We start from the raw sequence: 23,299 nt of genomic DNA, 5'->3' as shown, positions 1-23,299 counted from the left end.
TTAGCTTGAGAGGCCCAAATCAGGGACCGTGTGCTGCACAGTGTCAGGAGAAGTGCGTGCGCGTTTGATGGATGGATGGATGAGGGTGTAGACAAGGAGTGAGGGCGAAAATAAACAAAACATGCCTGTGTCTGAGGCATGTCTAGACTGCATTTGGCAGGGCAAGCCACGCTTTCCCGGCACATGCGACAGCCTCACCCTCGACAGCTACGCACGTTTGACCATCTGGATGAGACGGTGAGGCGTTTGACACTTTTCTGTGGCGGTAGCAAATCGCACCGGCGCGAGGCTTGCTGGCCTTCGCGGCGCCAACACGTCCACCTAAGCTTTGAGATGTTCGGGAAGATGACGATCCTCTTACTTGTTTTGCTAGCTACAACAACTCCACTCCGCCCAGATGCGTCTTCGAGTCCTTTTCCACTTTCAATCCTTCCACACGTGAAATCCCAACTCACTTACGCTTCGTGATTTGTTTTTTCCTTCGGTGGTTTGACGCGAGCAGCCTTCCACTCTCCTTCACCCAATCCGCACGGTTCCGCCCTGCAGACGTGACATCATCCAGTCGACCCTTGCTGCATCTCCGAAGCCACCACATCCTCGCATACACACGGAAATGCAGAGCCAGTCGCAACTACCGTAATCTTTAATTCACCACACTCACCATGTTTGGCAAACGACGACGGGCAGCGTCTAATCCGGTAGGTGCTCTACATGTGTGCGCGCGCAAACCTCCTGTCGCGCTGAGCAGGCGTATGGCGACGCGATACTAACAATTCTTTCCCATGCAGGCCCAACGAGCTCCTCCGCCCAGCGCATCCGCCTCGCTCGCCGCCTCCAAGGCTTTCATAAGGAATGCCGAATCCAATGGCGACCTCTCGTCTGCTGCCGCCGCTGCCGCCCTGCGCACACACGTAACGACGCCGACTCCCGTGGGCGACACAATCACGAAGCGCATGGTGCGCCGCGGCTCACTATCATCAAATGGCAGCTTCTCGAGACAACAGCCTGGTGCCCCCGGCCTGCGCAGACAGTCAAGCTCGGGATCCATGACAGAGCGCTCATTTCGCGCACCATCGCCCGGCAGAGGGAGCCCAGCTGATACGAATGCGCCGCCGGTCCCGCCTGTGCCAAAGGACATGCAGCAGCAGGGCAGTGTCGTCCACCGACGTACCTCTAGCCTGGAGCCAACATATCGAGGAGGATCACCAGCACCAACAGCAGGCAGAGGCAGAGGCGTCAGCTTAGATAGGGGCGCCAACCCCGTGGGGAGAGGGCAACGGCCTGCTAGCCATCTCGCTCAGGTGTCCGAGGAAGAGGATGCGTCGCGATCTGTAAACTTCTCCCGCCCAATGTCTCCGGGCGCAATAGGCACACGCCAGAACCCCTCGCCTCCCTCCAGCAAAGGATGGTTCGGTGGCCCTGTCGTGAATCAGGATGCAGTCCAGCGCATGGCTTCGATATCGCGACCCAAGACATCCAGTGGCGTCTCTAGCTATGACCTCCAGAACGCTCAACGCTCGGTCCAAAGTGCCGCTGAGCGTCCAGTGAAGACACATCAGATCTCACAGGGCGTCCAAGGCGCAAAACTGTCGAGTGGCAGCATGCGCGCCAAGCCATCTGGATCTGCTGTACAATCGCAATCCTACCTGCCGCCGCGGGCTCCTCGACCCGTCGACCCTAACTCGCCAGACGCCATCTACGATCCTTCGACGCGCAAGTTCATCCATAAGCAGGATGCCATGGCCCGTCACCGGGAGCTACATGAAGAGCCGGAGCCTGCGCGACAATACGTGTCACAGCACGTGGACACCTTCCATTCAGTCCACATACCAGAAAACCAGATGGGCCGTGGCTCACCCAGTCCGATACGTCACTCTGTTCGACAGGAGCAACAAGCACCACAGAGACGAGAAGAGCCAACAATTGCACCATACGCACCCGAGCCGCAACTCAGCACAGCTACCGAAACAAGACACTCTGACGACTTCGTCGATGCAGATTTCTCACTCCAGGAGCATGCAAACACCAGTCGCAAACTGGAAGACTCTGGCTATGGCACCGTAGTTGGTCATGAGGACGCGGTGATTTCGCCCAAATTTGCGCCGAACCAGGACAGCTCATATCCTCATCTGGCCACTCCAGCCAATTCGACACCTGCAGGCTCTGTTAGCGGCCACGGTCGTGGCCGTCTCCCCGACGCGCATGACCGGAACGCTTCATTGAGCCCACCACGTACTGCCCGTTTTGCGGCTGTACCCGTCGAACTTGCTGGGACCAAACATGACCCGCTGCCGCGCTCAATTTCCCCTGCAAAGTCTGTCTTGAAAAACTCGCCCTCGGTTTCGCGCCGCGGCGAATCGCCAGTAGCATCAAACGGGCGTCTCTCTGCTCGATTTGCTCCAAGCGAAGCATCTGACACTGCATCTGATGACGGGATCAGGAAGAAGAAGAAAAATGTCCGTGTTAGTTTCGAGGAAGACCCAGTGCTGCCAGGCAAAACTGCACATGCTGATGCAGAGGTGCCTTCTCACGGAGGTCTCGGTGCACCCAAATGGAGTCCCATAGCCGAGAAGGAAGATGAGTTCGAAGACTTTATGAAACCACGTGCTGCCCTGCCTGTGTTCGGTAGTATACGCGAGAAGGAGCGACGACCACAGGAAAACATGGCTGAAAAGGTTACTGAGACGTTTTCTACTTCAAACGCTTCCAGTGACACCGCGCTTGGGAACATCGTCGCCGAGGATTTCGCTCAGAAGCACGCAACGCACAGCAACCCTCTACCACCTGAGGTCACCACCGTCGAAGGGAGCGGCTATGTGTCAGACTCGAGCGACTACTCAGACACGCATAAGCCTATGGAGGCTTCGCAACAGCCACCTGCTCCAGAGCCGAAATCTCTTTCCGCGACGCGAGAGGAGACATCGGCAACAGCAGCTCCAGTTACGGAACAGATCGTTGAGGTACCCAACATCGCCCTCCAGCCTGCCACCCCTAGCCCATACGAGAGGTCTGAACCAGTGTATCAGAGCATGACGATACCTGGGGGTTGGGACGAAGATGTTGCTGGAACCGAGCATAAGTCAGCCAGCCCGACTCCTATTACGTCTGCGCCCGTTCCAGACTCAACAAGGCAACAGCCGCAGCCAACTACACAGGCGGAGGAATATGATGAGACTACAGATGACAACAGCAGCGTCTACAGCGACGCCTACGAAGATCTTTCCGATGGTGAAGGTTTCGGCAGCATCAACGCCCTGGTGGAGAGGCCGGTAGTCGCGTCGTCGTCAGGCTTAATGTCTTCAAAGTACGCCAATGCAGATGCCACAGACAAGCCTACCTCGAAGCTCCAGCTAGACACGACTGTGGATGACAGGCGCGATTCAGACACTACACCAACGCAAGACTGGAACGCTGCTCAACAGCATTGGAGTGGTGTCAATGCATCTCTAAAGAAGCCGAACTCAGAACCAGAGCAGACTCAAGTGCCTCCCGAACGAGTGTCACATGCCCAGGAAGTGATCTCTCGGGTCATGCAAGCCCCAGTCTCAGAGGAAAGGTCAGCACCGTCTGCTTCACGCGAGTATACACCGGATACCACACCAGAGCGCAAGATTACTGCCGTGCCACCCCGAAGAACTACTCCACTGGCTGATCAATCACCGGCAAAACCTCTCAAGTCTGCCCTGAAGAAGAGTCCTGCACCACAGCCAGCGCGCCCAGCCGAACAACAAACCAGGACAACGCTGCGGACGGCGACGCCGAGGGAAGCTTCTTCTGAGACTCATATGAAGCGGACTATGCGAGGAGGTCCAAACACGGCTTCACGAGCAGAACCGCAGATGGGATCAACTATGCGAACGAGCATGCGGGGACCCCCGGATACAGCTTCTAGAGCGCAGCCTCAAATGCGACAGAGTATGCGTTCAGCGGATGCCTCGCCAGCACCAAGCATGGGTCTGGCAGCGTCACGACACAGCATGGTACCTCTGGACACCAAGCCTCCCCGAGGTGCTCTCCAAAAGAGAAACATCCCGCCTGCTGCCGCTACCAAGGGAAGGCCACAGAGCACACCTGCTGCAAAACAGGTGGCCGCACCAGCGCCCACATACGACAGTGACTCCGATGCTTCTGCGAGCAGTTTCCAACGCGAACGCGCCAGAAAGCGTGGAGGACGGGAGCAGGGTGGGCGATACACAATGCGCGGCTCAATGAGACAAGAGCCTGCACCCACCATGCGAGCAAGTGCTCCAGCACCAAAGCAAGTTCGTGCAATCTCTCCTCCAGCGACACCATCGTCCGCAATGCGACGGTCTATGCGGCCTTCTTCGCCAACGCCGGAACCCGTAAGGTCATCCAAGTTCAGCATTCGATCATTGTCACCAATGGGCAGATTCCGGAAAGGATCTGATGTTCGTCCTTCTTCGCCCACTCCGCCAATGCCCGTCTTCAACAAGCCAACACAGCCACCTAAACCGTCTAAACCATCAAAGCAAAAGGCACCGCCTGCCAAGGCCTCAAAAGCTGCGTTTAAGAGTCGTTTCGCTGATTCAAGCGACGAAGATGACGATGCTCGACCGACTCGTTTCCAAAGTCGATTCGACGACTCGGACGATGATGAGCCCGCCGACTACACCCTGCCTCCAGGTCTGGCCCCAGTACGAGGGATCCCTAGAAAAGCGGGCGAAGAGGATGGCGACTCTACTGATCTAGAGGAAGAAGCGGATGATGAGCCGTCGAATGTTGGTCTTAAAGCCGCCCCAGTGACGAACGGCATGAATGGCAACGCGGGCACACAAGGTGCAGCCCTATCCGCTGGCTCTTTACGCGACAGCAAGCATGCGCCTTTACCCTCGTCCGAAGCTGCCGGCAAGACCAAGCAGAAACGTGGCTTCTTCGGTCTAGGGAAGAAGAAGACTACTGCCCAGCCAGAAGCCGTTCAGGCACAAACCGAGGTTGTGCAACACGTTCCAGCACCTGATGAAATTCCCATGCCACCGACGCAACGCAATCGCGACATGACACACCCTATGACGCCCATCGACGAGGACAAGAAATTCGGCGACACAAGACCCATGTCTCCTCGATCGCCTAAGCTACAACGTCGAAAGACCCCGGAATGGCCACTTCAGCCCCCACCCACCATTGGCACTGACGATCGCCCGATGAGTTCAGATGGTGTCGCACCCCGTAGGCCGCGCTTCGCCAACCGGCAGTCTAGCGCCGTGTCCAACGTTTCGGCGCCGATTGTAGACGCACAGGGCCGTTCCGTTTCCTACGGCAGGAGCGGAAAGAAGAAGAAGTTCCAGGGCCTAAGGCGGGTCTTTGGACTGAATGACTGAGCGCGCCTAGCTAGTGGCTAATTCGCGTTTGTAGAGTTGCGAGAAGACATCAAGACCGTCCTGAGACTTTCACCGTGCATGCGAAATGCCACAGGCTGGAACACTCGTCGTCTACGGCATCGAGCCGATCGCGCATTTCAGTTGCATCCTTTGTTCGTGTCTCAAACAAATTGTTGACTTGTCATCGAACCACTTCACCTCCACTCTCTCTCTGTCTCACACTCATCGCGTTTGAGCATGGACCCACGATAAAGATCGATTTCCTTTTACAGTCTACACACTGTGCTCTACTTGTCTCATTTTTTTATATTCTACTTGCTTCGGTTGGCGGCTTGCGTGATGCAAGCAGGGCTTTTCGGAAAGAACAATGATACCAGTTTTCCTTTTCTCAATGTCTGTCACCTTTTTGTAACCGGCATCTTTGGTGACGCTACAACATACGTGCGCACATGCCGCAATACCCTTCGCTTTGAGTTTGAGCTTGAGCTCAAGCTTTGCTTATACATGAACTGACTGTGTTTGATGTACGTTCATGTTGGATCGATCGAGCGGAAAGAGCGAAAAGATGATGTAGATAATTTATAATGGAACTTGCGTTGCAAACTATATTGTGTATTTGAACACCTGATTTCCCGCTTCCTATTCTTCATCATAAGACGATTCATGAGGTATTGATCGCTGAATATGCGCAGAGAGACAATACTAGCATGTACAATCTACACCAATAATATTAATCAAAGTCTCTACAGAACTGCCGCGATGGAACATCGTCATAGCGAAGTACGTACTCTCGCCCAAGAGCTGTTGACACTATATCAGTGCAGCCATGCAATATGAGATGTACGTGTTAAGCAATTACAACAAGTGAAGAACGGTATGAAACGATAATGATAACGTCCCTCCCTCAAGGTCGAAAAACCCCCTGCTTCGAAAAACGCGAGAGGTACACCGGCTTCAAACAACAAGACCTCAGCACACGTATCACTATCTACTATTTGTGCTCGTACGTCTTCTACTAGTGCTACCTAAGAGCACAAAGGATGTACCTAGTACAAAAAATACCGTCGCATTATCGCTAGATTGACTGATCCGCAAAGAGCCTCCATGTTAGGTAAATTAGACGTCTAGTCCTACAGCGCCACCACAACGCTGTCGCAGCTACTTAGTCTTCTAGAAAGGTTCTATCTAAGCCTGCAGGCCATCCTAGAGTGCATAGAGTTCGTTACAGGTCGTGTGGCTGCTGTCGCACGGCGATCTATGCAGGGACGCCACGCCCGCTGGTACTTGTGCCCGAAGCGCATCGCTAATCCTGGCTAATAATGCACAACCCCGCACGTCGCCTGTAACCTTCTTAGTCTGTATTTTACTAATTAGTGTCTAACAGCGCTCGCTCGCGTTCGTAGCCCAGCGAGTGGCAGGGGGCGCACGCCCAGCTAGAGCTGCACTGCACCTGCAGCCGCTGTGCGTGAGGGTGAGGGTGAGGGTGAGGGTGCGGCTGAGGTCGATACCGCCTGCAGCTGGAACCATGGCCTTTGCAATACTCACTCGATGCTCACGCTGCTGTAGATTCTTCGAGTTGCTTGAGTCTGCCCCCCGAATGCTGTGCAGCGCCGCGGTGGTCCCCACAACGTGACGCGCTTCCGGACCTACAGCGCGTATGACGACTGTGCACCGGCACAGCTTGACGAGGCTGACGGCCAGCGAGCAGAACGATAACCGGTTTGGCCTGAAGTAGGATCGCGTTTGCACACACGTCGCGGGACAGCTGCTAACAGCCGGCAGTATCGTGTTCGTCCATGGACTGCGAGGTCATCCTCGAGGAACCTGGGAGGCGGCGGCGACGACGGTAGCAACGACGACGAGCGCAAGCAACGGTAGCAACAACACGACCAAGAAACCCAAAGGCCTGAAGTCTTTGTTCAAGCGACGGACAGCTAGGTCGCTATCGACAAGCGCAGAACAAGCGCAGCCGCCCTCTGGCCCCGCATCGTCACCACCACCGGCCACCGTCTTCTGGCCCGAAGAGTACCTCGCAGCAGACATCCCGCAGGCTTGTGTGTGGACGTACGGGTACAACGCAGACGTCATCGGCGATCTTTTCCAGGCCAACAACAAGAACAGCATCTCGTAGCACGGCCGAGACCTGTCGGTCAGGCTAGAGAGAGATTGACAACGAGGTAGATTGCTAGCCTGTTTATGGAAAGTAAGTACATGTCTAATGTAATCGTAGAAACCACTTGCGTTCGTAGTACACAGCCTTGGTGGCATCATCCTCAAAGATGTAAGGGCGCAGCGATCTGCTAAACAACGACGACGGCTCTGCTAACATGCGGCTGCAGGCTATCCGCCGGTCAGAGACAGTTCGCGATCAGACAAAATTCATTATCTTCCTCGGCACGCCGCACCGGGGCAGCGCATACGCAGGCTGGGGTCAGATTGCTTCGAACCTCGCTCGTCTGGCACTGCAAGACTCGAACAAGCGGCTGCTCGAGACGCTCGAAGTGAACAACGAAGTGCTCGACAACATCCACGAGGAGTTTAAGACGATTGCGTTCAAGGGAACGCTGAAGGTCCACACCTTCCAGGAGTCACGCGGAATTAGTGGCATGAAAGGGCTTAACGAGAAGGTGGGTTGATGCTGCTAGTCGAAGAGCAAGGCTGACAGCTGCAGGTGGTGGACGACTTCTCGTCGAAACTCGACCTCCCGCGAGAACTAGAGACGGTGGAGAGCATCGACGCGAACCACATGCAAATGGCTCGATACAGCAGCCGAGACGACCAAGGGTACCGTGCCGTCTCTGGTGTGTTGAAGGCCTTTGTGCGGCAGGAGCTAGGAAGCCAGCAGGTACCGCCTGCTGTTGTCGTAGACACGGCGGACGTTGCATGTACGTAAGACTATTGCCTATAGCGTATAGCAAGACACAGCGCTTATACAAGATTGCTACTACTAGCGAGCGATGCCCTGTTTCTAGTGCCCTTTGCAAGGGATGACATGTTCGTTGGTCGAGAGGACGTTATCGCTAAGATCAGCGAGCGCAGAGCAGCTGCATCTTCGCACACACGCGTAGCTTTAGTCGGGCTTGGAGGTGTCGGGTAAGCACTATTCGTCTATATGTCTGCTTCGGACAGTAGTACTGACGAGAAACTAGGAAGTCGCAGATTGCTATCGAGTATGCATACAGAACCCAAACGGCAGACCCGCGTTTGCTAGTAGTCTGGATACACGCAAGCAGTCCCACAAGGTTCCAGCAAGGATACAGAGACATAGCCGATAAGCTTCTGCTGCCTGGGCGCGAAGACCCAAAGGCAGACGTCTTGCAGCTGGTGCATGCCTGGCTGTCAGACGGACGGAACGGGCAATGGCTGATAATACTTGACAACGTTGACGACGACGGCGTGTTCTTTGGTGGTGTCCTAGATAGTACAAACACAGACACAGCTATAACCACAGCCACAGCTACAGGCTCTGCACAGCAGGCCGACGCAACAGACCACAGCAGGCCGCTTGAGAGCTTCCTCCCCCAGACAGCGCACGGAACGATTCTGATCATGTCCAGGAACACCGTCGCAGCCACCAATCTTGTTGGCGGACACAGCGGCGTTGTCGAGGTAGAGCCGATGGGTGAAGAGGACGCGCTACAACTGCTCCACACCAGGGTGCCGTTTGGCGAGGCCAGTCGAGCGGACGCCAAGGCGCTCGTCCACGCGCTAGAGCGCATACCGCTTGCCATCACACACGCTGCGGCGTACATCAAGACGAGAGCGTCTACAACGACGATAGCTACCTACCTCGACCTGTTCCGTGAGAGCGAGGCCAACCAGGTGCACCTTCTCAGCAGGAAGGAGTGGAAGGATATCCGGCGCGACCACAGCATCCGGCATGCGGTGATTGCGACATGGCAGATCTCGTTCCAGCACATGCAGGCGACAGAGCCGCAGGCGGCCGATTTGCTTGCACTGATGAGCATGTTTGACAAGCAGGGGATTCCGCGCTGGCTGCTGCAAGGCACCACTAGCCAGCTAGACTTTGAGGACGCTCTAGCGCCGCTGCTCAGCTTCTCGTTCGTGAGGACGGAGGTCGGAGAGCAGGCGCTGGCGATGCACCGGCTCGTACAGCTGTCGATGAGGCGGTGGCTGGAGGCGGAGAGCGAGCTGGGCAGGTGGGTGAAGGAGTCGATACTAGCTCTGAGCGTGGCGTTTCCGAGCGGGGACTATGCGACGTGGGAGCAGTGCAAGGTGCTGCTTCCGCACCTAAAAGAGGTCGTCAGTCATAGAACAGAAGAGAGGGAAGACTTAATGAGCCAGGCCCGGGCTAGTCTTAACGCAGGTTGGTACTTGTTCCTAAAGGGCGAGTATACAGCAGCAGAGGGGTTTTGTCGATCATCACTAGACATCCAAGAGAGGGCGCTTGGGCGAGAGCACCCCGATACGCTCACCAGCGTCAGCCAACTAGGGTCGGTGCTGGAGAGGCAGGGAAAGTACGACGAGGCAGAGGCGATGCACCGACGAGATCTGGAAGGATCTGAGAAGGCGCTTGGGAGAGAGCACCCCGACACGCTCACCAGCGTCAGCAACCTTGGGTTGGTGCTGTCGAGGCAGGGAAAGTACGACGAGGCAGAGGCGATGCATCGACGAGCGCTGGAAGGATCTGAGAAGGTGCTTGGGAGAGAGCACCCCGACACGCTCACCAGTGTCTACCATCTAGCATTCCTCTCCCATCGGAAACAGCATTACTCTGTTGCTATTCGACTGTACCAGCGAGCATACGAAGGGTACATGAAGGTGCTTGGTGCACAGCATCTAACTACGGCAGCATGCTTTCAGCACTACGAATCTGCTTTAGAACACAGAGAGGCATAGTTGCTATTTAAGTAATGTATATAGGACACGTAGAGTAGCCATAAGCTTCTCTTCGGAAGACCAGTTTTTCCTAGACTGCTCTGTCTCTGTTATCGTAGGCTTCTTCGCGCGTATAGTGTAGATATCGCACAGCAATTAGAAGGGCTAGAACATGGCTGGCGTTAGTTTAGGGACAAGCAGTCTAATACTAAATTATAAGAGGCCTAGACGTTGAAGAGCTGCTTAGCTTATCAATACCCGTAAATTACAGACTGATCAGAATATGATGTGAGACGTGCGGGGTCGTGCGTAGTAGCTAGGATTAGCGATGCGCTTCGGGCACAAGTACCAGCGGGCGTGGTGTCCCTGCATAGATCGCCGTGCAACAGCAGCCACACGACCTGTAACAACCTCTGTACACTCTAGGATGGCTTGCGGGCTTAGATAGAACCTTCCTGGAAGACTAGATAGCCGCGGGCAGCGTTGTGGCGGTGCTGTAGCGGTGGACGTCTAATTTACCTAACATAGAGGCTCTTTACGGATTAGTCGATCTAGCGATAATGCGATGGTATTTTTTGTATTAGCTACATGCGACCTACTCTTATGTTCGTAGTAAAGAAGCTGTAGAAACAGGAGTAGCATATACTGTTGTGTAGGCTAAGTTATCGCGATAGAAAGTGGATGTACTGGTTGCATTTTTCGAAGCAAGGAGGTTTTCGACCTTCGGGGACGGACGTTACTCAAGGAATATTCAGATGCAATCAAAAACATGTTAGCAATACTGGGCAAACATTCCCGTCACAGTAGCATAAGAGCAAGAGAGTATTGACCATGGATTTTGGGCGACCATGACTTCACCCAATGTCCTGTTGCTCGTTACATCCTCTTGGTTCTTCCTCCGCACTACCCTTTAGTACTTGGGCTTAAACATCAACGTCGACATCTGCGCGCCGATCTCAGCCTCAATCCCAAACAACCTATACAACCACTTGATAATAACAAAGAAGCTTTCCGGCTCCCCCATATGCTTGATGCCCGGTATGAACCTCGCTTCCTTGGGCGCACCATGCTGTAACGCAAGATAGTAATCATCAATTGGGAAAATCTCATCCTCAGTCCCATTTACCAAGAGCAACCTTGCACACAGCGGTTTATCCAGCGTGCCGTCGTTTAGCAGTGAGAATTTATCCATGGCTTCTTGTTTGAAAGATTCGACGTCGTTGCCGTAACCCCATTTGTAGGCGAGTGTGTTGGCGAGATCAAAGGGGTACTCGAGGTGGTTTACATTGTCGAGCCATTCGCGGGCAAACATGTGGTGGCAGCCTCCTCCTAGTGCAACGACGCCTGCGAGACGGTCGGCGTGTGTGTGAGCGACGCGGATGGCGTAGTAGCCGCCTGTGCTGAAGGCCCAGATGGCAACTTTCTTCGCATCTAGACGCTCCTGCGAGTCTATCCAGTCAAACAGTGAGCTGTAGAGACGGTCTGGGGATGTGGGGTCCGATGCTGTAGCGGGACAGTCTCCAGTACCGGGTATCTCGAGGACAATGGTGGCGACGCCTACGCGGCGCCAGCCTTCCATCCAGACGGCTAGTTCGGTGCGGTAGCCGTCGAGGCCGGTGAATATGATGACAGTGGGTACGGGGTTCTCTTTGGAGGCGCCGTCGGGGACGAGGTGGTAGACGGGTATGTGGTCGCCTTCCTCTTGGTTGCCGTGGACGTGTGGGATCATGACTTCGTGAACGGGATTAGGTCGCATTCCTAGGCCTTTGATGCAGACTTCTTTGCCTAGTTTCCAGGCTTCGCGTTGGACGTCGCTGCGTGGCGCGGGGAAGCGGCTGATGCGGTAAACGGCGCTGGAGCGGAGGTAGTATTCTGATGCTTTCCCCTTCTCGCCATTTTTCTCGGCTTCTTCAGCTATGGATTTGAGTTTTTCGGCTTGGGGAAAGTAGATTTTGGCGTATTCGTCCCAGTTGTAGGGCTCTTTCATATTTTTGGATTTCATCTCTTTCACTATCGGCTCGAAGTCTGAGGCTGTGCCGAACATGAAGGGGTAGACGCCCATCTCTGCCTGCGATTTATCAGTAAATGTAATCTGACGTGATTACAGTTCTCGCATTTATATTACTGAGTGACTAGTAATGAACATACAGGCTTCTTCCATTTCGTCTCCCAAAGCTGTTCATAAGACTCGTGATGCTTCGCCGGAGTCTTCAGCTTCTCTTGGATAAAGAACTTTCCGCCCGGTACCGCCATGTCTGATCTAGTCTTCCCTGGTTATCTTGTATATCTAGCCTCTTTTTATGGCGCCAAGTGCATTCGACAATGTAGCAACGTGTTAGTGAGAGGCGAACAGTTAGATTGAAAACACAAAACTAGACATTAGTATTCAATTATCAAGTCTCATATATAATTGTTCGATCTATTCATAGGGTTCCCGTTCGGCAAAAGTTCACTCGCACCGATAATGTTGCGGCAATGGTGCGGTCCGACGCCGTTCGGGGATGAAACGTGAGGGTCCGTAAGCGGGGAGCCGAAACCTCAAACCAATTGTCCATATATAGCACGTGATCCTGCCCGCAGTTGTTGAAGATGTATGCGCAAATCCTTCTATTCGTAAAGTGACTAGCTTCGGGTGTTCTGATACGATGCACCGTAGGACGTTTTGGTTATGAACGCCTTTGTAGCGAAGTTCGGTGATGATAGACCGCGTCAGGAACATGATGTAATCGCGAATTTAAGGCCACCATGGCGTATACTATGTATGAAGAGCCTCGTTCTTTCCTTAAACATACTTCTGGGCAAACAGAATCCCAAAAGTGTTCGCTGCGATTTTGAGCAAAACAGTTGCGGGTTAAAACCTAGTGCATACCTTTAGAGTCGACTGTCAAAGTATTTGGGACGAGTCAGAGGAAAAGAGCTTTTTTGTACGTCCTCCTGGAACCGTTCATGTCTTCAAGTTCGTTTATGTTGGCTATGTCGTCCGTGAAACGTGTCTCATGATCCGTATCTGTACCCATTCATTTCCCAACAATCCCATACGCCGAAAATGCTACGTTGAAACTATTTGTGTGCTGAATCGTGTTAGCAAACTGTGGATGACCTCAAAGCATTGTGTACTTACGAATGCCCTCAGTGGGCTTGGGCGTTACGTCAACGACCTCCGCTGCGGACTTTTTGTCCTCAACAATGTCCTTCATGAAGGGGAAGGTGAGCACCTCCTTAATGGAGTAGTGGTCTGTCAAGAACATGACCAGGCGATCGATACCCATACCCCAACCGCCAGTGGGTGGCAAACCGTACTCGAGCGACTGACAGAATGTCTCGTCAATAAGCTGTGCTTCATCGTCACCAGCCGCCTTCTGGTTCGCTTGCTCTTCCTGTATAACTATTAGCATGCATGTTTTCAACGTATCTGTTCCAAACTTACGAATCGCAGACGTTGGTCAAAGGGATCGTTAAGCTCAGTGTAAGCGTTACAGATCTCCTTCTTGCATACGAATGCCTCGAAGCGCTCGCAGAGACCAGGGGTATCGCGATGGTATTTGGCAAGTGGCGACATGACCTCGGGGTGACCGATTATGAACGTAGGATTGATAGCGGTCTCCTCGATGAACTCACCGACCAACTTGTCGATCATTCTTGAGTTGGTGCGAGGCTCTGAGCAGTCGACCTTGACCTTCTTGAGCACCTTCTTGAGGAATTCGTTGGTCTCTGCGGTGTGTAGCTGGTCGGCTGGTGGGAACTTCTCGCCAGTGGCCTCCTCCAATGCGGGTATCATCTCGACTCGTCTCCATGGCCTTGCCCAGTTGACGTTGTATACCTCGCCGGTCTGAGTGTGGTAGACCGTCTCGTAACCGCCTGTGACCTCCTTGACCAACTCACTGACGAGCTCCTCGGTCATGTTCAAAACGTCGTTGTAGTCGGCGTATGCCATATAGAATTCGCAGGTAGTGAACTCAGGGTTGTGGGTGAGATCGATACCCTCGTTACGGAATTGACGACCGATCTCGTATACCCTCTCAAGACCTCCAACCACAAGTTCCTTGAGGTATAGCTCAGGTGCGATACGCATGTAGAGCTCCATATCGAGTTCGTTGTGGTATGTCTTGAAGGGTCGCGCAGTCGCACCACCAGCAATCTTGTTCATCATAGGCGTCTGCACTTCCAAGAAGTCCCGTTCATCGAGGTACTTGCGAACACCCTTGATGATCTTGGACCGAGTGATGAAGGTGCTGCGTGTTGAGTCGTTCATGATGAGATCGAGGAATCGGTTGCGGTGACGTTGCTCCTGGTCCTTGTAGCCACTATCACAACATCAGTACTATGCTCACCCGAGTTCATGGCCGAACTTACAAATGCTCCGTTGGCAACATCCTCAGGCAGGGCGTGAGAAGAATGACTTCGCGAGCGAAGATACTCAGCTCACCCTCACCACCCTTCTTGGGACTGGTGCGACCTGGGAATCCGATGACACCGATGATGTCTCCACGCTGGATGTTCTCATGCTGCTTCTCGAAGGGTACGTCGGCCTTGGATTCTTGCAATTGACACATGACCTGGATGTTGACACCCTCAGCCTTGCCTAGGGACTATTAGCTATGAAGGCATTGCCGTATTCCGTATACGTACAAACATAGAAGTGCAGCGCGTTGGAGGCAGAGCGCTGTGCCATGACGCGGAGACCGATGCGAATCTCCTTGTCCGGCTCAGTCTCTCCCTTCTTAAGGTGTGAGTAGTCGCGAACATAGTCGGCAAGCTTGTAGTTGGTGTGGAACTTGTGCGGGTATGGGTTTGGTTGCTTGGAGGTACGGAGCGCGTTAATCTTGTTGGATCGGATCTCGAAGTATTGCTGCAGTATGTGAGTAATTAAGCCAACAGACGCTGGGGAATCGATAGCGTACGTTCGGGTTCAATTCTTCGACATCATCCTTCTTCTCCTTCTTGGGCTGCACTGGGAGCGCCGCCGCCTTCTCCTTCTTCTTCTCGTCCTTTTCACGCTGCTTCTGGCGGCGCTTAAGTTCACTCTTGGAGATCTTCTCGCCAGTGACTGGGTCAGTGTGCAAGTCCTTGGCTTCAGCAGCCGGTGGCTGTGTTGCAGGTTGTTCGTCGGCCATTGTTGCGATGTTCGGTGTTGCTCGTGTGGGCTGCGCGACAAGATACAATGCCCCGCCAAACTTTTCGATTTGACTCACCCCGCCATCGCCATTGACTGCAAGCCGCGGGGCAAAGTTTTTCCATCCGGCTTCTGGGACTCATACCTCATGTCATAGCTGCATTCTTCCTTGATAATTGAATACATTACAAATACCCTCCATATTGATACTAGATATGCTAACTCCAGCGTCCGGGGCATCGCAAGTATAGCAATTCATCCTATGAACCCGCATGCGCCCGAGTATTGATACAACAGAGCTATTTCATTGGTAAAGATGAAAGGGCAGCATTATTTGCCCTGTCTGGTCACTATCTGTAAATGGATTTCACAACCAAACTCGCGTTCGTGTCTGTATCATATTCTTGACCCAAAGTGGGTTACAACCTCTATCGGAGCAATATTGGCTTTACCAACATCATTGCACTTCTTACCTGACTCATTAAAAGAAGTTCAAGTGACGCATTCGGCCTCTTTCTGACTCTGCCCGAAGTAACTATAACGAGGAACAGACTCACACGGTCATGCCCGGATATAGCATCCAGGGATCACCCAGTGGCCGCAATATGCGCAATACGAAGACGCGCAGCATTGGGCATCTACGGCAGCACATCTTGCGTCACCTTAGCGACGGGATGGACAGTGGGAACAGATCATCTCCGGACCCTGTGGATCTCAAGGCGCTGTCACGGAAGGACCCTGGTGTTCGTCGCCTTTTGACAGCTGTCCATGTTGGGCGTCTAATATCCGACCCAAAACCGACCGATAACCCCTCTCTTGCTTCTTGGCGCGTAAGCCTTGTGGATTCTGATTGCTGAAGTTCTAGGTGGTACCTTGAGTGCGGTGGTTTTCGATGCATTTGTTCTACCGTTTTGGCTTCTACTTCCATAACCACGGTCGTGATGCTGGCCCTGATGCTCTCCTGTTGAAAAGCCACCTCATCTCCCCACAATATCGTCAAGCCTAGTGCAACATCTAGGAACAGTTACCATGGAAATTGAAATGGAAATTGAACTGGGCGACAATCCAGCAAATGTTACTATAGTGATTGGATTGGGCGACAAGCGTTATGGCCTTGACAGTAATCAGAGCTCCGAAGTTGCATCCTGAAACATGCGTTGAAACATCAAACTCGGGATATCATGAGGCTGATGCCCGCTGCAAGTGCGGTTAAGGCTGACCTGCGCCTGTGGCTGCTTGATGTGTCGCCGTGCGCCCATGGCGCGTTCCTCATTTGGAACCCAGAACAAACTCGTATCGACCATAATAGATGCAATGTCGCTTCGGTGAGGACTGATTGAGCTGCAGCGCACTACAGTTTCGGGGAACATTCGGGTCCATCTTCCAACGACTGTCTTGAAATTTGCTGCTGGTCTCACAGCCATCGGATCTTTCCGATATCGGCATGTACCATAGTAGTGACGATGGATGGGTGTAGAGGAATATGGAAACGCAAAATAGGTTAAAGCAGGTACGGCGATGATGAAACAGGAAAACATGGCAGTGGAAGCGCGTTCCTGCAGTACCGCATGTTGGAGCGGTAGGCTAGCGGGGATATCTCTAGTACCTGTAACAATGAGGTCGCAGAAGCGGCCGCATGAGGCAGATTCGAGGTCTCAGTATGTTGTTTTTCACGATGACGCCATGAAGTTGACGCGTGACAGCTCGAGGACGCTTGACTTCCCACGTGCTTTTGCGTTTGAGGCCAGGCTGATGGTTGCGTCGACTTCACCACTAAAATCTCCGGGAAGGTGCGGCTACAGATCGTACCTGCGTTGTTGATCAAACAAGGCCTCGTGAGCACATTCCTTGAAGAAGACTATCGAGCGGCATACGATCCGCCTCCGAGAAGCACCTATCTGCAGCCTTGTGAGCTTCTAGCGTGCATCAGATCAATAGCTTATCCGCTCCACGTTCACGGAGTGGCTCTCACATCGAAAGCTGGGGGAGAGATCAGGAGGCTACGTCATGTGTAACCACCATCTTCGATCCCGACGCCATGGGATGGGCGGCTGGCTAACTGCAGGCCAAACATCATCAGCAAAACTCACCATCGCCGGAAGCCGTGCGATCGGACAAGTCGAAACATGGCGAGGGGGATCCGATGGTACCGTGTTGCTGTGCGTCAACAACGCAAAGAGGCTTCTTGGGCAATAATCACATTCAGCTGAGAAGGAGCTGATGACGACGCCCTGGAATATTGCAAGGGCACTTCAGCTCACTGCAGGGAAAAGAATATGGAGGCGACGTTTTCCACGACTCGCAAAGCCTATCGATAGCTAGATAGGCGAAGATGCATACAATCGATAGGGAGGCTGCAGGCGAGCTGCAAAGTCAATCATAATGGGGAAGCTAAGATTGTGACGCGGGCCGCCGAACTGGTGGCAGGCGGGCGTGCAAAGCTGGAGCAAAGCTGGAGCCCCTATTCCGCGTGACTCGGCCACCCGATGGCATGAAGACGATAAGATTTGCTAATTTGGGCATGGAGAGAGTCTGGATGAATGGGTCAGCGGGTGGTTCGAGCGCCCTGGTGCCGATACCGTGGTTGGGGAGAGGTGTGATGGTGGCGAGGATTCCGTGTTGTTTTGATTTCGTGTTGTTGATCAACAAACACAACGTGTAAACATGCAAACTTGGACGTGGCAAAGGCTCCGCACCAGCGCCTCGCACTGCATTAGAAGCGCAGCGGTCTGGCAGAGGTGGAGCTTTACGTGTCTATAATCGCAGTGCCTAATTCTGTCCGACCGTATGACTGCTTCACTTTGTGCTGGTGTTCTGCATTCTATTGGTAGGCAGGGCTAACGGGCTTCGCGCTGCAGGGCGTCACGCAGTAAGTGGGTGGGTTGGGTGCACGGGCCCCTTGTCTTCCTGCCACACGGGCGAAAAGACACCCTGCGAGAACGCGTCTTCTCCCATATACCACAGCATTCCCAGCCGATCGCTATCGAGCGCAAGAAGGGTCTTTTCATCGCTCGATCGCTCTCACTCTCTCCTCGTCATTGCATCATCACGTCGTTGTCGCGCCTGCCGTGCTTCGACTATACTTGTACTTGCCTGGCGTGCGGAGGTAAACACGCGCGCATTGCGCCTTCGCTTCCCCAGTACACGATACAGCAAATCACCCTAGGCCACGCCGACAACACCAACCACGCTCTCTCCACCTCCAGCCATCCTTTCTCCACCCAGGACCCTCCATCACCAGGCCTTGTATGGAGCACCACCGGACTTTGGCCGTTGCTTGTTGAAGGTGGAATCACGGAACTTGGCCAACATCGTCACTATCGCGCCCCACGACATTGCGCGCCTGCCGACAACATTCCACGCATTCATACCACCGCCCGCACCAACACGTACTAGCAGGACCACAGCGCTATCGCTATCGATTCAAGACTGAAAACATCTCCATGCCCTCTGCGCCTGCCTAAAACACGACAACACGTCACGGGAGACTTTACTGCCCGCCACCTGCATAGTCTCGTCTCCAAACCTCCCCGACTCGCATCAAACGCCTCTACCACGGGCCAAAAATCTGCATTGAGACGCTCTCGTTACGCGAACCATGGATTACGGATATTCGCCCAGTCGCGAATGTGGCACCATGCACTTTCCCTCACCAACGGGACCCCACAGCTATCGACTCGACAGCACCCATTTCTCCCACCTCCAGGAGCTCCGACGCTCTCTCTCGCGCTCACCATCAAAACAGTCGCGTTTCCAGCTCCGCAACTCCGACACGCCCCGCTCTCCCATCTCTCCTCTCGCCATTGCGCGCGCATTCTCCCCCAAGGCGCACAAGGTTACAAGCCCCATCGCGAATTTCCCTGAGTCACCGCTGGCGCAAGCTGCTCCTGCCAAGAAGAAGTTCTCTCTGCGACGCTCAGGCCCTTTCCGGTCATCACCGCGCACGCGCAACAGCAATTCCAAGAGCCCGCGGCGACGCGCCTTAGCCGAGTCCACCGACGTTGGCAACGCAACCCCCTTCATTACGCGACAATCACCTGGCCAAGAAAACACCTGCGCGCGACGACCGAGCGCAGAGTCCCCGGACACCATGGACATGGACAAGCGACTAGAGGTAGACGACAAGCCCATCAAGTTCGAGTTTGCGCGTCGCCCCGAACTGTCGCCCGCGCCCCCCGCAAAGTCAAGCCCACTCAAGCGCAACGATGGACTCATGAACCTCAGCGGATCGCCCGGCAGCAGCCCCATGGCGAAGCGCCGAAGCTTACACGGCGTGTCGAGCCTCGGAAACGACTTCGAGAGCATATTCGACCCAACCCCCGCACCGCGCATCTCTGCTGATGAGAGCTCGCGCTCGTACAACGACCTGACCAACGGCTTCTCTTTCAACAGCTCACCTATATCTGGCGCGACATCACCCATCCGCCGGACAACGTCACTGCGGAGGTCGACCCTATCGCAACGATCCAACACTCCGCGCAAGCCGAGTCACGACAGCGAGTTCGCCATGCCTGGACCAGCTGCCTCCAAAACGCGCAATCGCGTGTCGATGGATAGCACTTTCAACCAATCAATACAGACACCGCCTGTCCAGACGCCATTCCGCAAGTCAACCTTCGACGCCGGACGCATGGGCTTGCCAACGCCATTTCCTCGTGGTGGAGCCGGAGCAGCACAACCGCACCCACTATCACATGCACATACACCATCCTCTGCTTCATCCAGCGTACACGGCACACCAATGGCCCCTCCCCGAGCTCCAGCAGTTCAATGGGGCGCCCCGCCTCCAATGCCCGCAAACCCACATTTCTCTCGCTCACTTCCGATTGGCATCGGGCGCCCATATGCGCCGGACGGTGAGCAGTCATCGCAAGACTCATTCGACACGCCGTTCAAGATCGCGCCGTCGGCACCTGTCGCCTTCTCGACCGGCCTTCTATCCAAGAAGAATCGCAATGCGGACGAGCCAGCAGCAGGTGGCGTCTATGTCATGCCTGACACGCCATCGAAGCGTCAGTCGTTTCCTCCAGCTGCAGGAGAACGCACCGTAGACCTTGACACACCCTTGGTCAAGAGGAGCGGCAGCCTCTTCGGCAACGAAGCTCGACCGCAGCATCAATTTGGTACCCCTAGCACGCCATTTAGTGCGAGTGTATCAAACGTATCAAAGTTCACGACAGATTCATTCGGTAAGCGACCAAGCATCTTTGGCGGCATGGGCAGTACCATGCAACGCCGAGGAAGCTTCGTAAGTATCGACGGAGACAACGATGAAGATGTCCAGCCGGACACACAATCACCGACAGCGAACCGGATGGGTGACAGTCAATCGAGTGCGGATGACATGCCACCCACACCGACTAAGCCTAGTGGTGGGTCTAGTCGTCGCTCCAAGGAGAGCAGCCTGCGCCGTAAGACGTTCCGCTCGCGCCCTTCTATTGGCCAAGACACATTTGCAGTACCCGACAATGATGGTCGGCCGACGAGTAAGTACACATCTCGCATAGATCTAGAGACTTTCCCGCATGAAGACAGCTCGTCAGAGAATGAAGAGTCTGAGTCAACGGTTAACAAGTCCCCCTCTGCACACGCTCTCAACGAGAATCGGAGTCGGCTGTTGCGGCAAACCAACGCTGTGGCTCGCCCTCTGTCTCTTTCGCGGCGGGTTGCTCGTACATCCCTTCCATCTTCGAATAGCGAGAGCAATACTAAACATTCTACAGCAGCTGGAAGTCTCTTCGGCGCACCATCACCGCAGACGCCCGCGCACGAATCCTTTGGTCCCCCTGATGCGAGCAAGCTTTCGATTTCCGGTAACCGACGGGGATCTTTCCCTTTCAACAGCAGCTTTGGCTCTTTTGCGCCTGCCACCCCGACAACGCCTCGTGATTCTGGCTTCTTCGGAAGTGTCCAAGGCGCCATCCCTATCGGCCTAACTAAGAATGATGTGGATGAGTCCTTGAGTGAAAGGTTCCACGAGATCAAGCCTCTTGATGGCGGAGAGGGCGAGTTTTCCACGGTCTATCGTGTGAGCCAGCCGGTCAAGATCTCGCCACTAAGGTCACCCGCTGGCAGCCAGGTATGGGTCGTAAAGAAGTCGAAGAAGCCGTACATCGGCGCAGGTGACCGTCAAAAGAAGATGCGCGAGGTCGACATCCTCTACGCTCTCCAGGGCCACGAGCATGTGTTGGACATCAAGACCCACTGGGAATTTGATCAACACCTATACATCCAGACCGAGTATTGCGAGGGCGGTAACTTGAGAAAATATCTCGACACCGTTGGCTTTAATAGCCGTCTCGATGACTTCCGCATCTGGAAGATCCTGCTCGAACTTCTGATGGTACGTCTAAATTTAGTCTTTGTTTGTAGCACCGCTAATCCTATTGCAGGGTCTCAAGTCCATTCATGACGCTGGCTATATTCATCTCGACCTCAAGCCCGCCAACGTCCTTATCGACTTCGAGGGCGGACTGAAGATCGCAGACTTCGGTCTAGCGAGCCAGTGGCCAGCCCCAGCTGGTATCGATGGCGAAGGCGACCGCCACTACCTCGCACCCGAGCAACTCTCCGGCCGATTCGACAAGCCTGCCGATGTCTTCGCCCTTGGCATGATGCTAGCTGAGATTGCCGGTAACTGCGTCATTCCTGAGAATGGCGACTACTGGCAAAAGCTGCGGTCGGGCGAGTTTGAGAACGTACTTCCTAGCCTGACCTGGAGCGCCGACAGCAGCACACTTAGTCGGGACTCCCATGGCGATCCAGTCTCTGAGACGGCTAGACCTTCCATGGACGGTTTTCTCATGTCGGACGCCGCTGAAGATTCGATGGCGTCACTTATGGTTAAGCCGGCTTCTAACCCTGAAGAGGAGCTGGCCCGCGCACCTTCATTCATGGTGCAGCGCAACGATCCTAACTCGATGGACCATATCGTCTACGCCATGCTGAACCGAGACCCCGATATGCGACCGACTGCGGAGCAAGTACTCCAATGTTACGGCTGCCGATGGGTCGAGTCAAGACGCCGCGCTGGTGCCACCATTTACGAAGGCAACTTCGGGCCCAGCGATGAAGTTCTTGCCACCTACGCTGGTGAATACCAGGACGGCGTATTTGAGGACATGATGGATATGAGCTAAGCGCTCGCGCCAGGCTGCTCATTATCCAGTGTTGCTCCTTTGTCACAACTCCGCTCCGGTTACTCCGCATAAACACAGTCTTGATTGCGACGTGCATCTGCAGCCATTTTCTGAATGTCTGGCGATACTGTTGTACCTCGACATCATCAACATCATCACCCTTGTACACTATTTTGACGATCTGGCGTTTTGAGATCGAAAAAAGGGCAAAAGCACTTCTGATGCTTCACGACTCACTGTATTACGAGTCGCCTGTTTTGTTTCTTATACTTTTCCTTTGTTTCTCACTGTTATTACGAGTTTCTGACTGTTACGGCCAACGATATCTTAGGGCACAAGGCTTTGTCCTTTCTTGGCGGGGTTTGGGTTTGGCCATTATACTTGGAGTTTTGTGCGTTGCATATGCATTCCCCCCACGAGGATACCTTCGCAGCTGGAAAACAGCGCGAATGGGGATTGGCGTTTCTCTCTTTTTCGTATTGAACGACTGGTAACGGCTTTTACTGTTCCAATGTAGGGAGTGTGTGGATGGCGTTGAGGAGGCCTGGTGGGTCATGGCAGTGGATGGTGGTCGGTGGTCGGTTGACACCGGGGTAATGTTGAAAGAGCAATATCACTCAGGATTTTCATGACCCATATCCATAGCGCCTTGCTTGCGACCTGTGTGATGTGCTGATGCTGTATACGTGTGTACTATTAGGGTAGGTTGGTTTCCGAAACGTGTGACTAGGTGGATCACCACTGCTACCACTAAGAATGCGAGGCCATCCTCACCAAAAATACCCGCCATGGCTAATACTTTTCTCTATGGAGCGGATGTACTACGTCTTTTGTTTGATTATGGATCAAAGTAGGCTTTTGTAGGCAGA

General features: G+C 54.0%; 6 protein-coding genes across 6 annotated transcripts; 4 read left to right on the top strand and 2 right to left on the bottom strand.

Moving 5' to 3' along the window:
• Window positions 1–782: 782 nt before the first annotated feature.
• Window positions 783–5,339, top strand: ALTATR162_LOCUS5345 (uncharacterized protein; the record flags this gene model as incomplete). The annotated part of the gene is made up of 1 exon (XM_043312964.1): window positions 783–5,339. One exon carries the CDS (start codon window positions 783–785, stop codon window positions 5,337–5,339), a length of 4,557 nt encoding a protein of 1,518 aa, XP_043168899.1.
• Window positions 5,340–6,996: 1,657 nt separating this feature from the next.
• ALTATR162_LOCUS5344 (uncharacterized protein) lies at window positions 6,997–7,470 on the top strand (the record flags this gene model as incomplete). The annotated part of the gene is made up of 2 exons (XM_043312963.1): window positions 6,997–7,070; window positions 7,122–7,470. 2 exons carry the CDS (start codon window positions 6,997–6,999, stop codon window positions 7,468–7,470), a joined length of 423 nt encoding a protein of 140 aa, XP_043168898.1.
• A 196-nt stretch (window positions 7,471–7,666) lies between these two features.
• ALTATR162_LOCUS5343 (uncharacterized protein) lies at window positions 7,667–8,232 on the top strand (the record flags this gene model as incomplete). The annotated part of the gene is made up of 2 exons (XM_043312962.1): window positions 7,667–7,966; window positions 8,011–8,232. The coding sequence occupies 2 exons, from the start codon at window positions 7,667–7,669 to the stop codon at window positions 8,230–8,232; spliced, it is 522 nt and encodes a 173-aa protein (XP_043168897.1).
• A 2,856-nt stretch (window positions 8,233–11,088) lies between these two features.
• ALTATR162_LOCUS5342 (uncharacterized protein) lies at window positions 11,089–12,431 on the bottom strand (the record flags this gene model as incomplete). The annotated part of the gene is made up of 2 exons (XM_043312961.1): window positions 11,089–12,246; window positions 12,327–12,431. 2 exons carry the CDS (start codon window positions 12,429–12,431, stop codon window positions 11,089–11,091), a joined length of 1,263 nt encoding a protein of 420 aa, XP_043168896.1.
• An 807-nt stretch (window positions 12,432–13,238) lies between these two features.
• Window positions 13,239–15,292, bottom strand: ALTATR162_LOCUS5341 (uncharacterized protein; the record flags this gene model as incomplete). Its single annotated transcript, XM_043312960.1, has 6 exons — window positions 13,239–13,249; window positions 13,300–13,555; window positions 13,606–14,482; window positions 14,532–14,760; window positions 14,808–15,027; window positions 15,080–15,292. 6 exons carry the CDS (start codon window positions 15,290–15,292, stop codon window positions 13,239–13,241), a joined length of 1,806 nt encoding a protein of 601 aa, XP_043168895.1.
• A 3,597-nt stretch (window positions 15,293–18,889) lies between these two features.
• On the top strand, window positions 18,890–22,430 carry ALTATR162_LOCUS5340 (uncharacterized protein; the record flags this gene model as incomplete). The annotated part of the gene is made up of 3 exons (XM_043312959.1): window positions 18,890–20,777; window positions 21,015–21,634; window positions 21,684–22,430. 3 exons carry the CDS (start codon window positions 18,890–18,892, stop codon window positions 22,428–22,430), a joined length of 3,255 nt encoding a protein of 1,084 aa, XP_043168894.1.
• Window positions 22,431–23,299: the final 869 nt, after the last annotated feature.

This window comes from Alternaria atra, assembly GCF_907166805.1.
Source record: "Alternaria atra isolate CS162 genome assembly, contig: 25, whole genome shotgun sequence".
Classification (NCBI taxonomy): domain Eukaryota; kingdom Fungi; phylum Ascomycota; class Dothideomycetes; order Pleosporales; family Pleosporaceae; genus Alternaria; species Alternaria atra.
The sequence above is the reverse complement of the archived record's forward strand: the minus strand, read 5'-3'. Positions and strand labels throughout refer to the sequence as shown.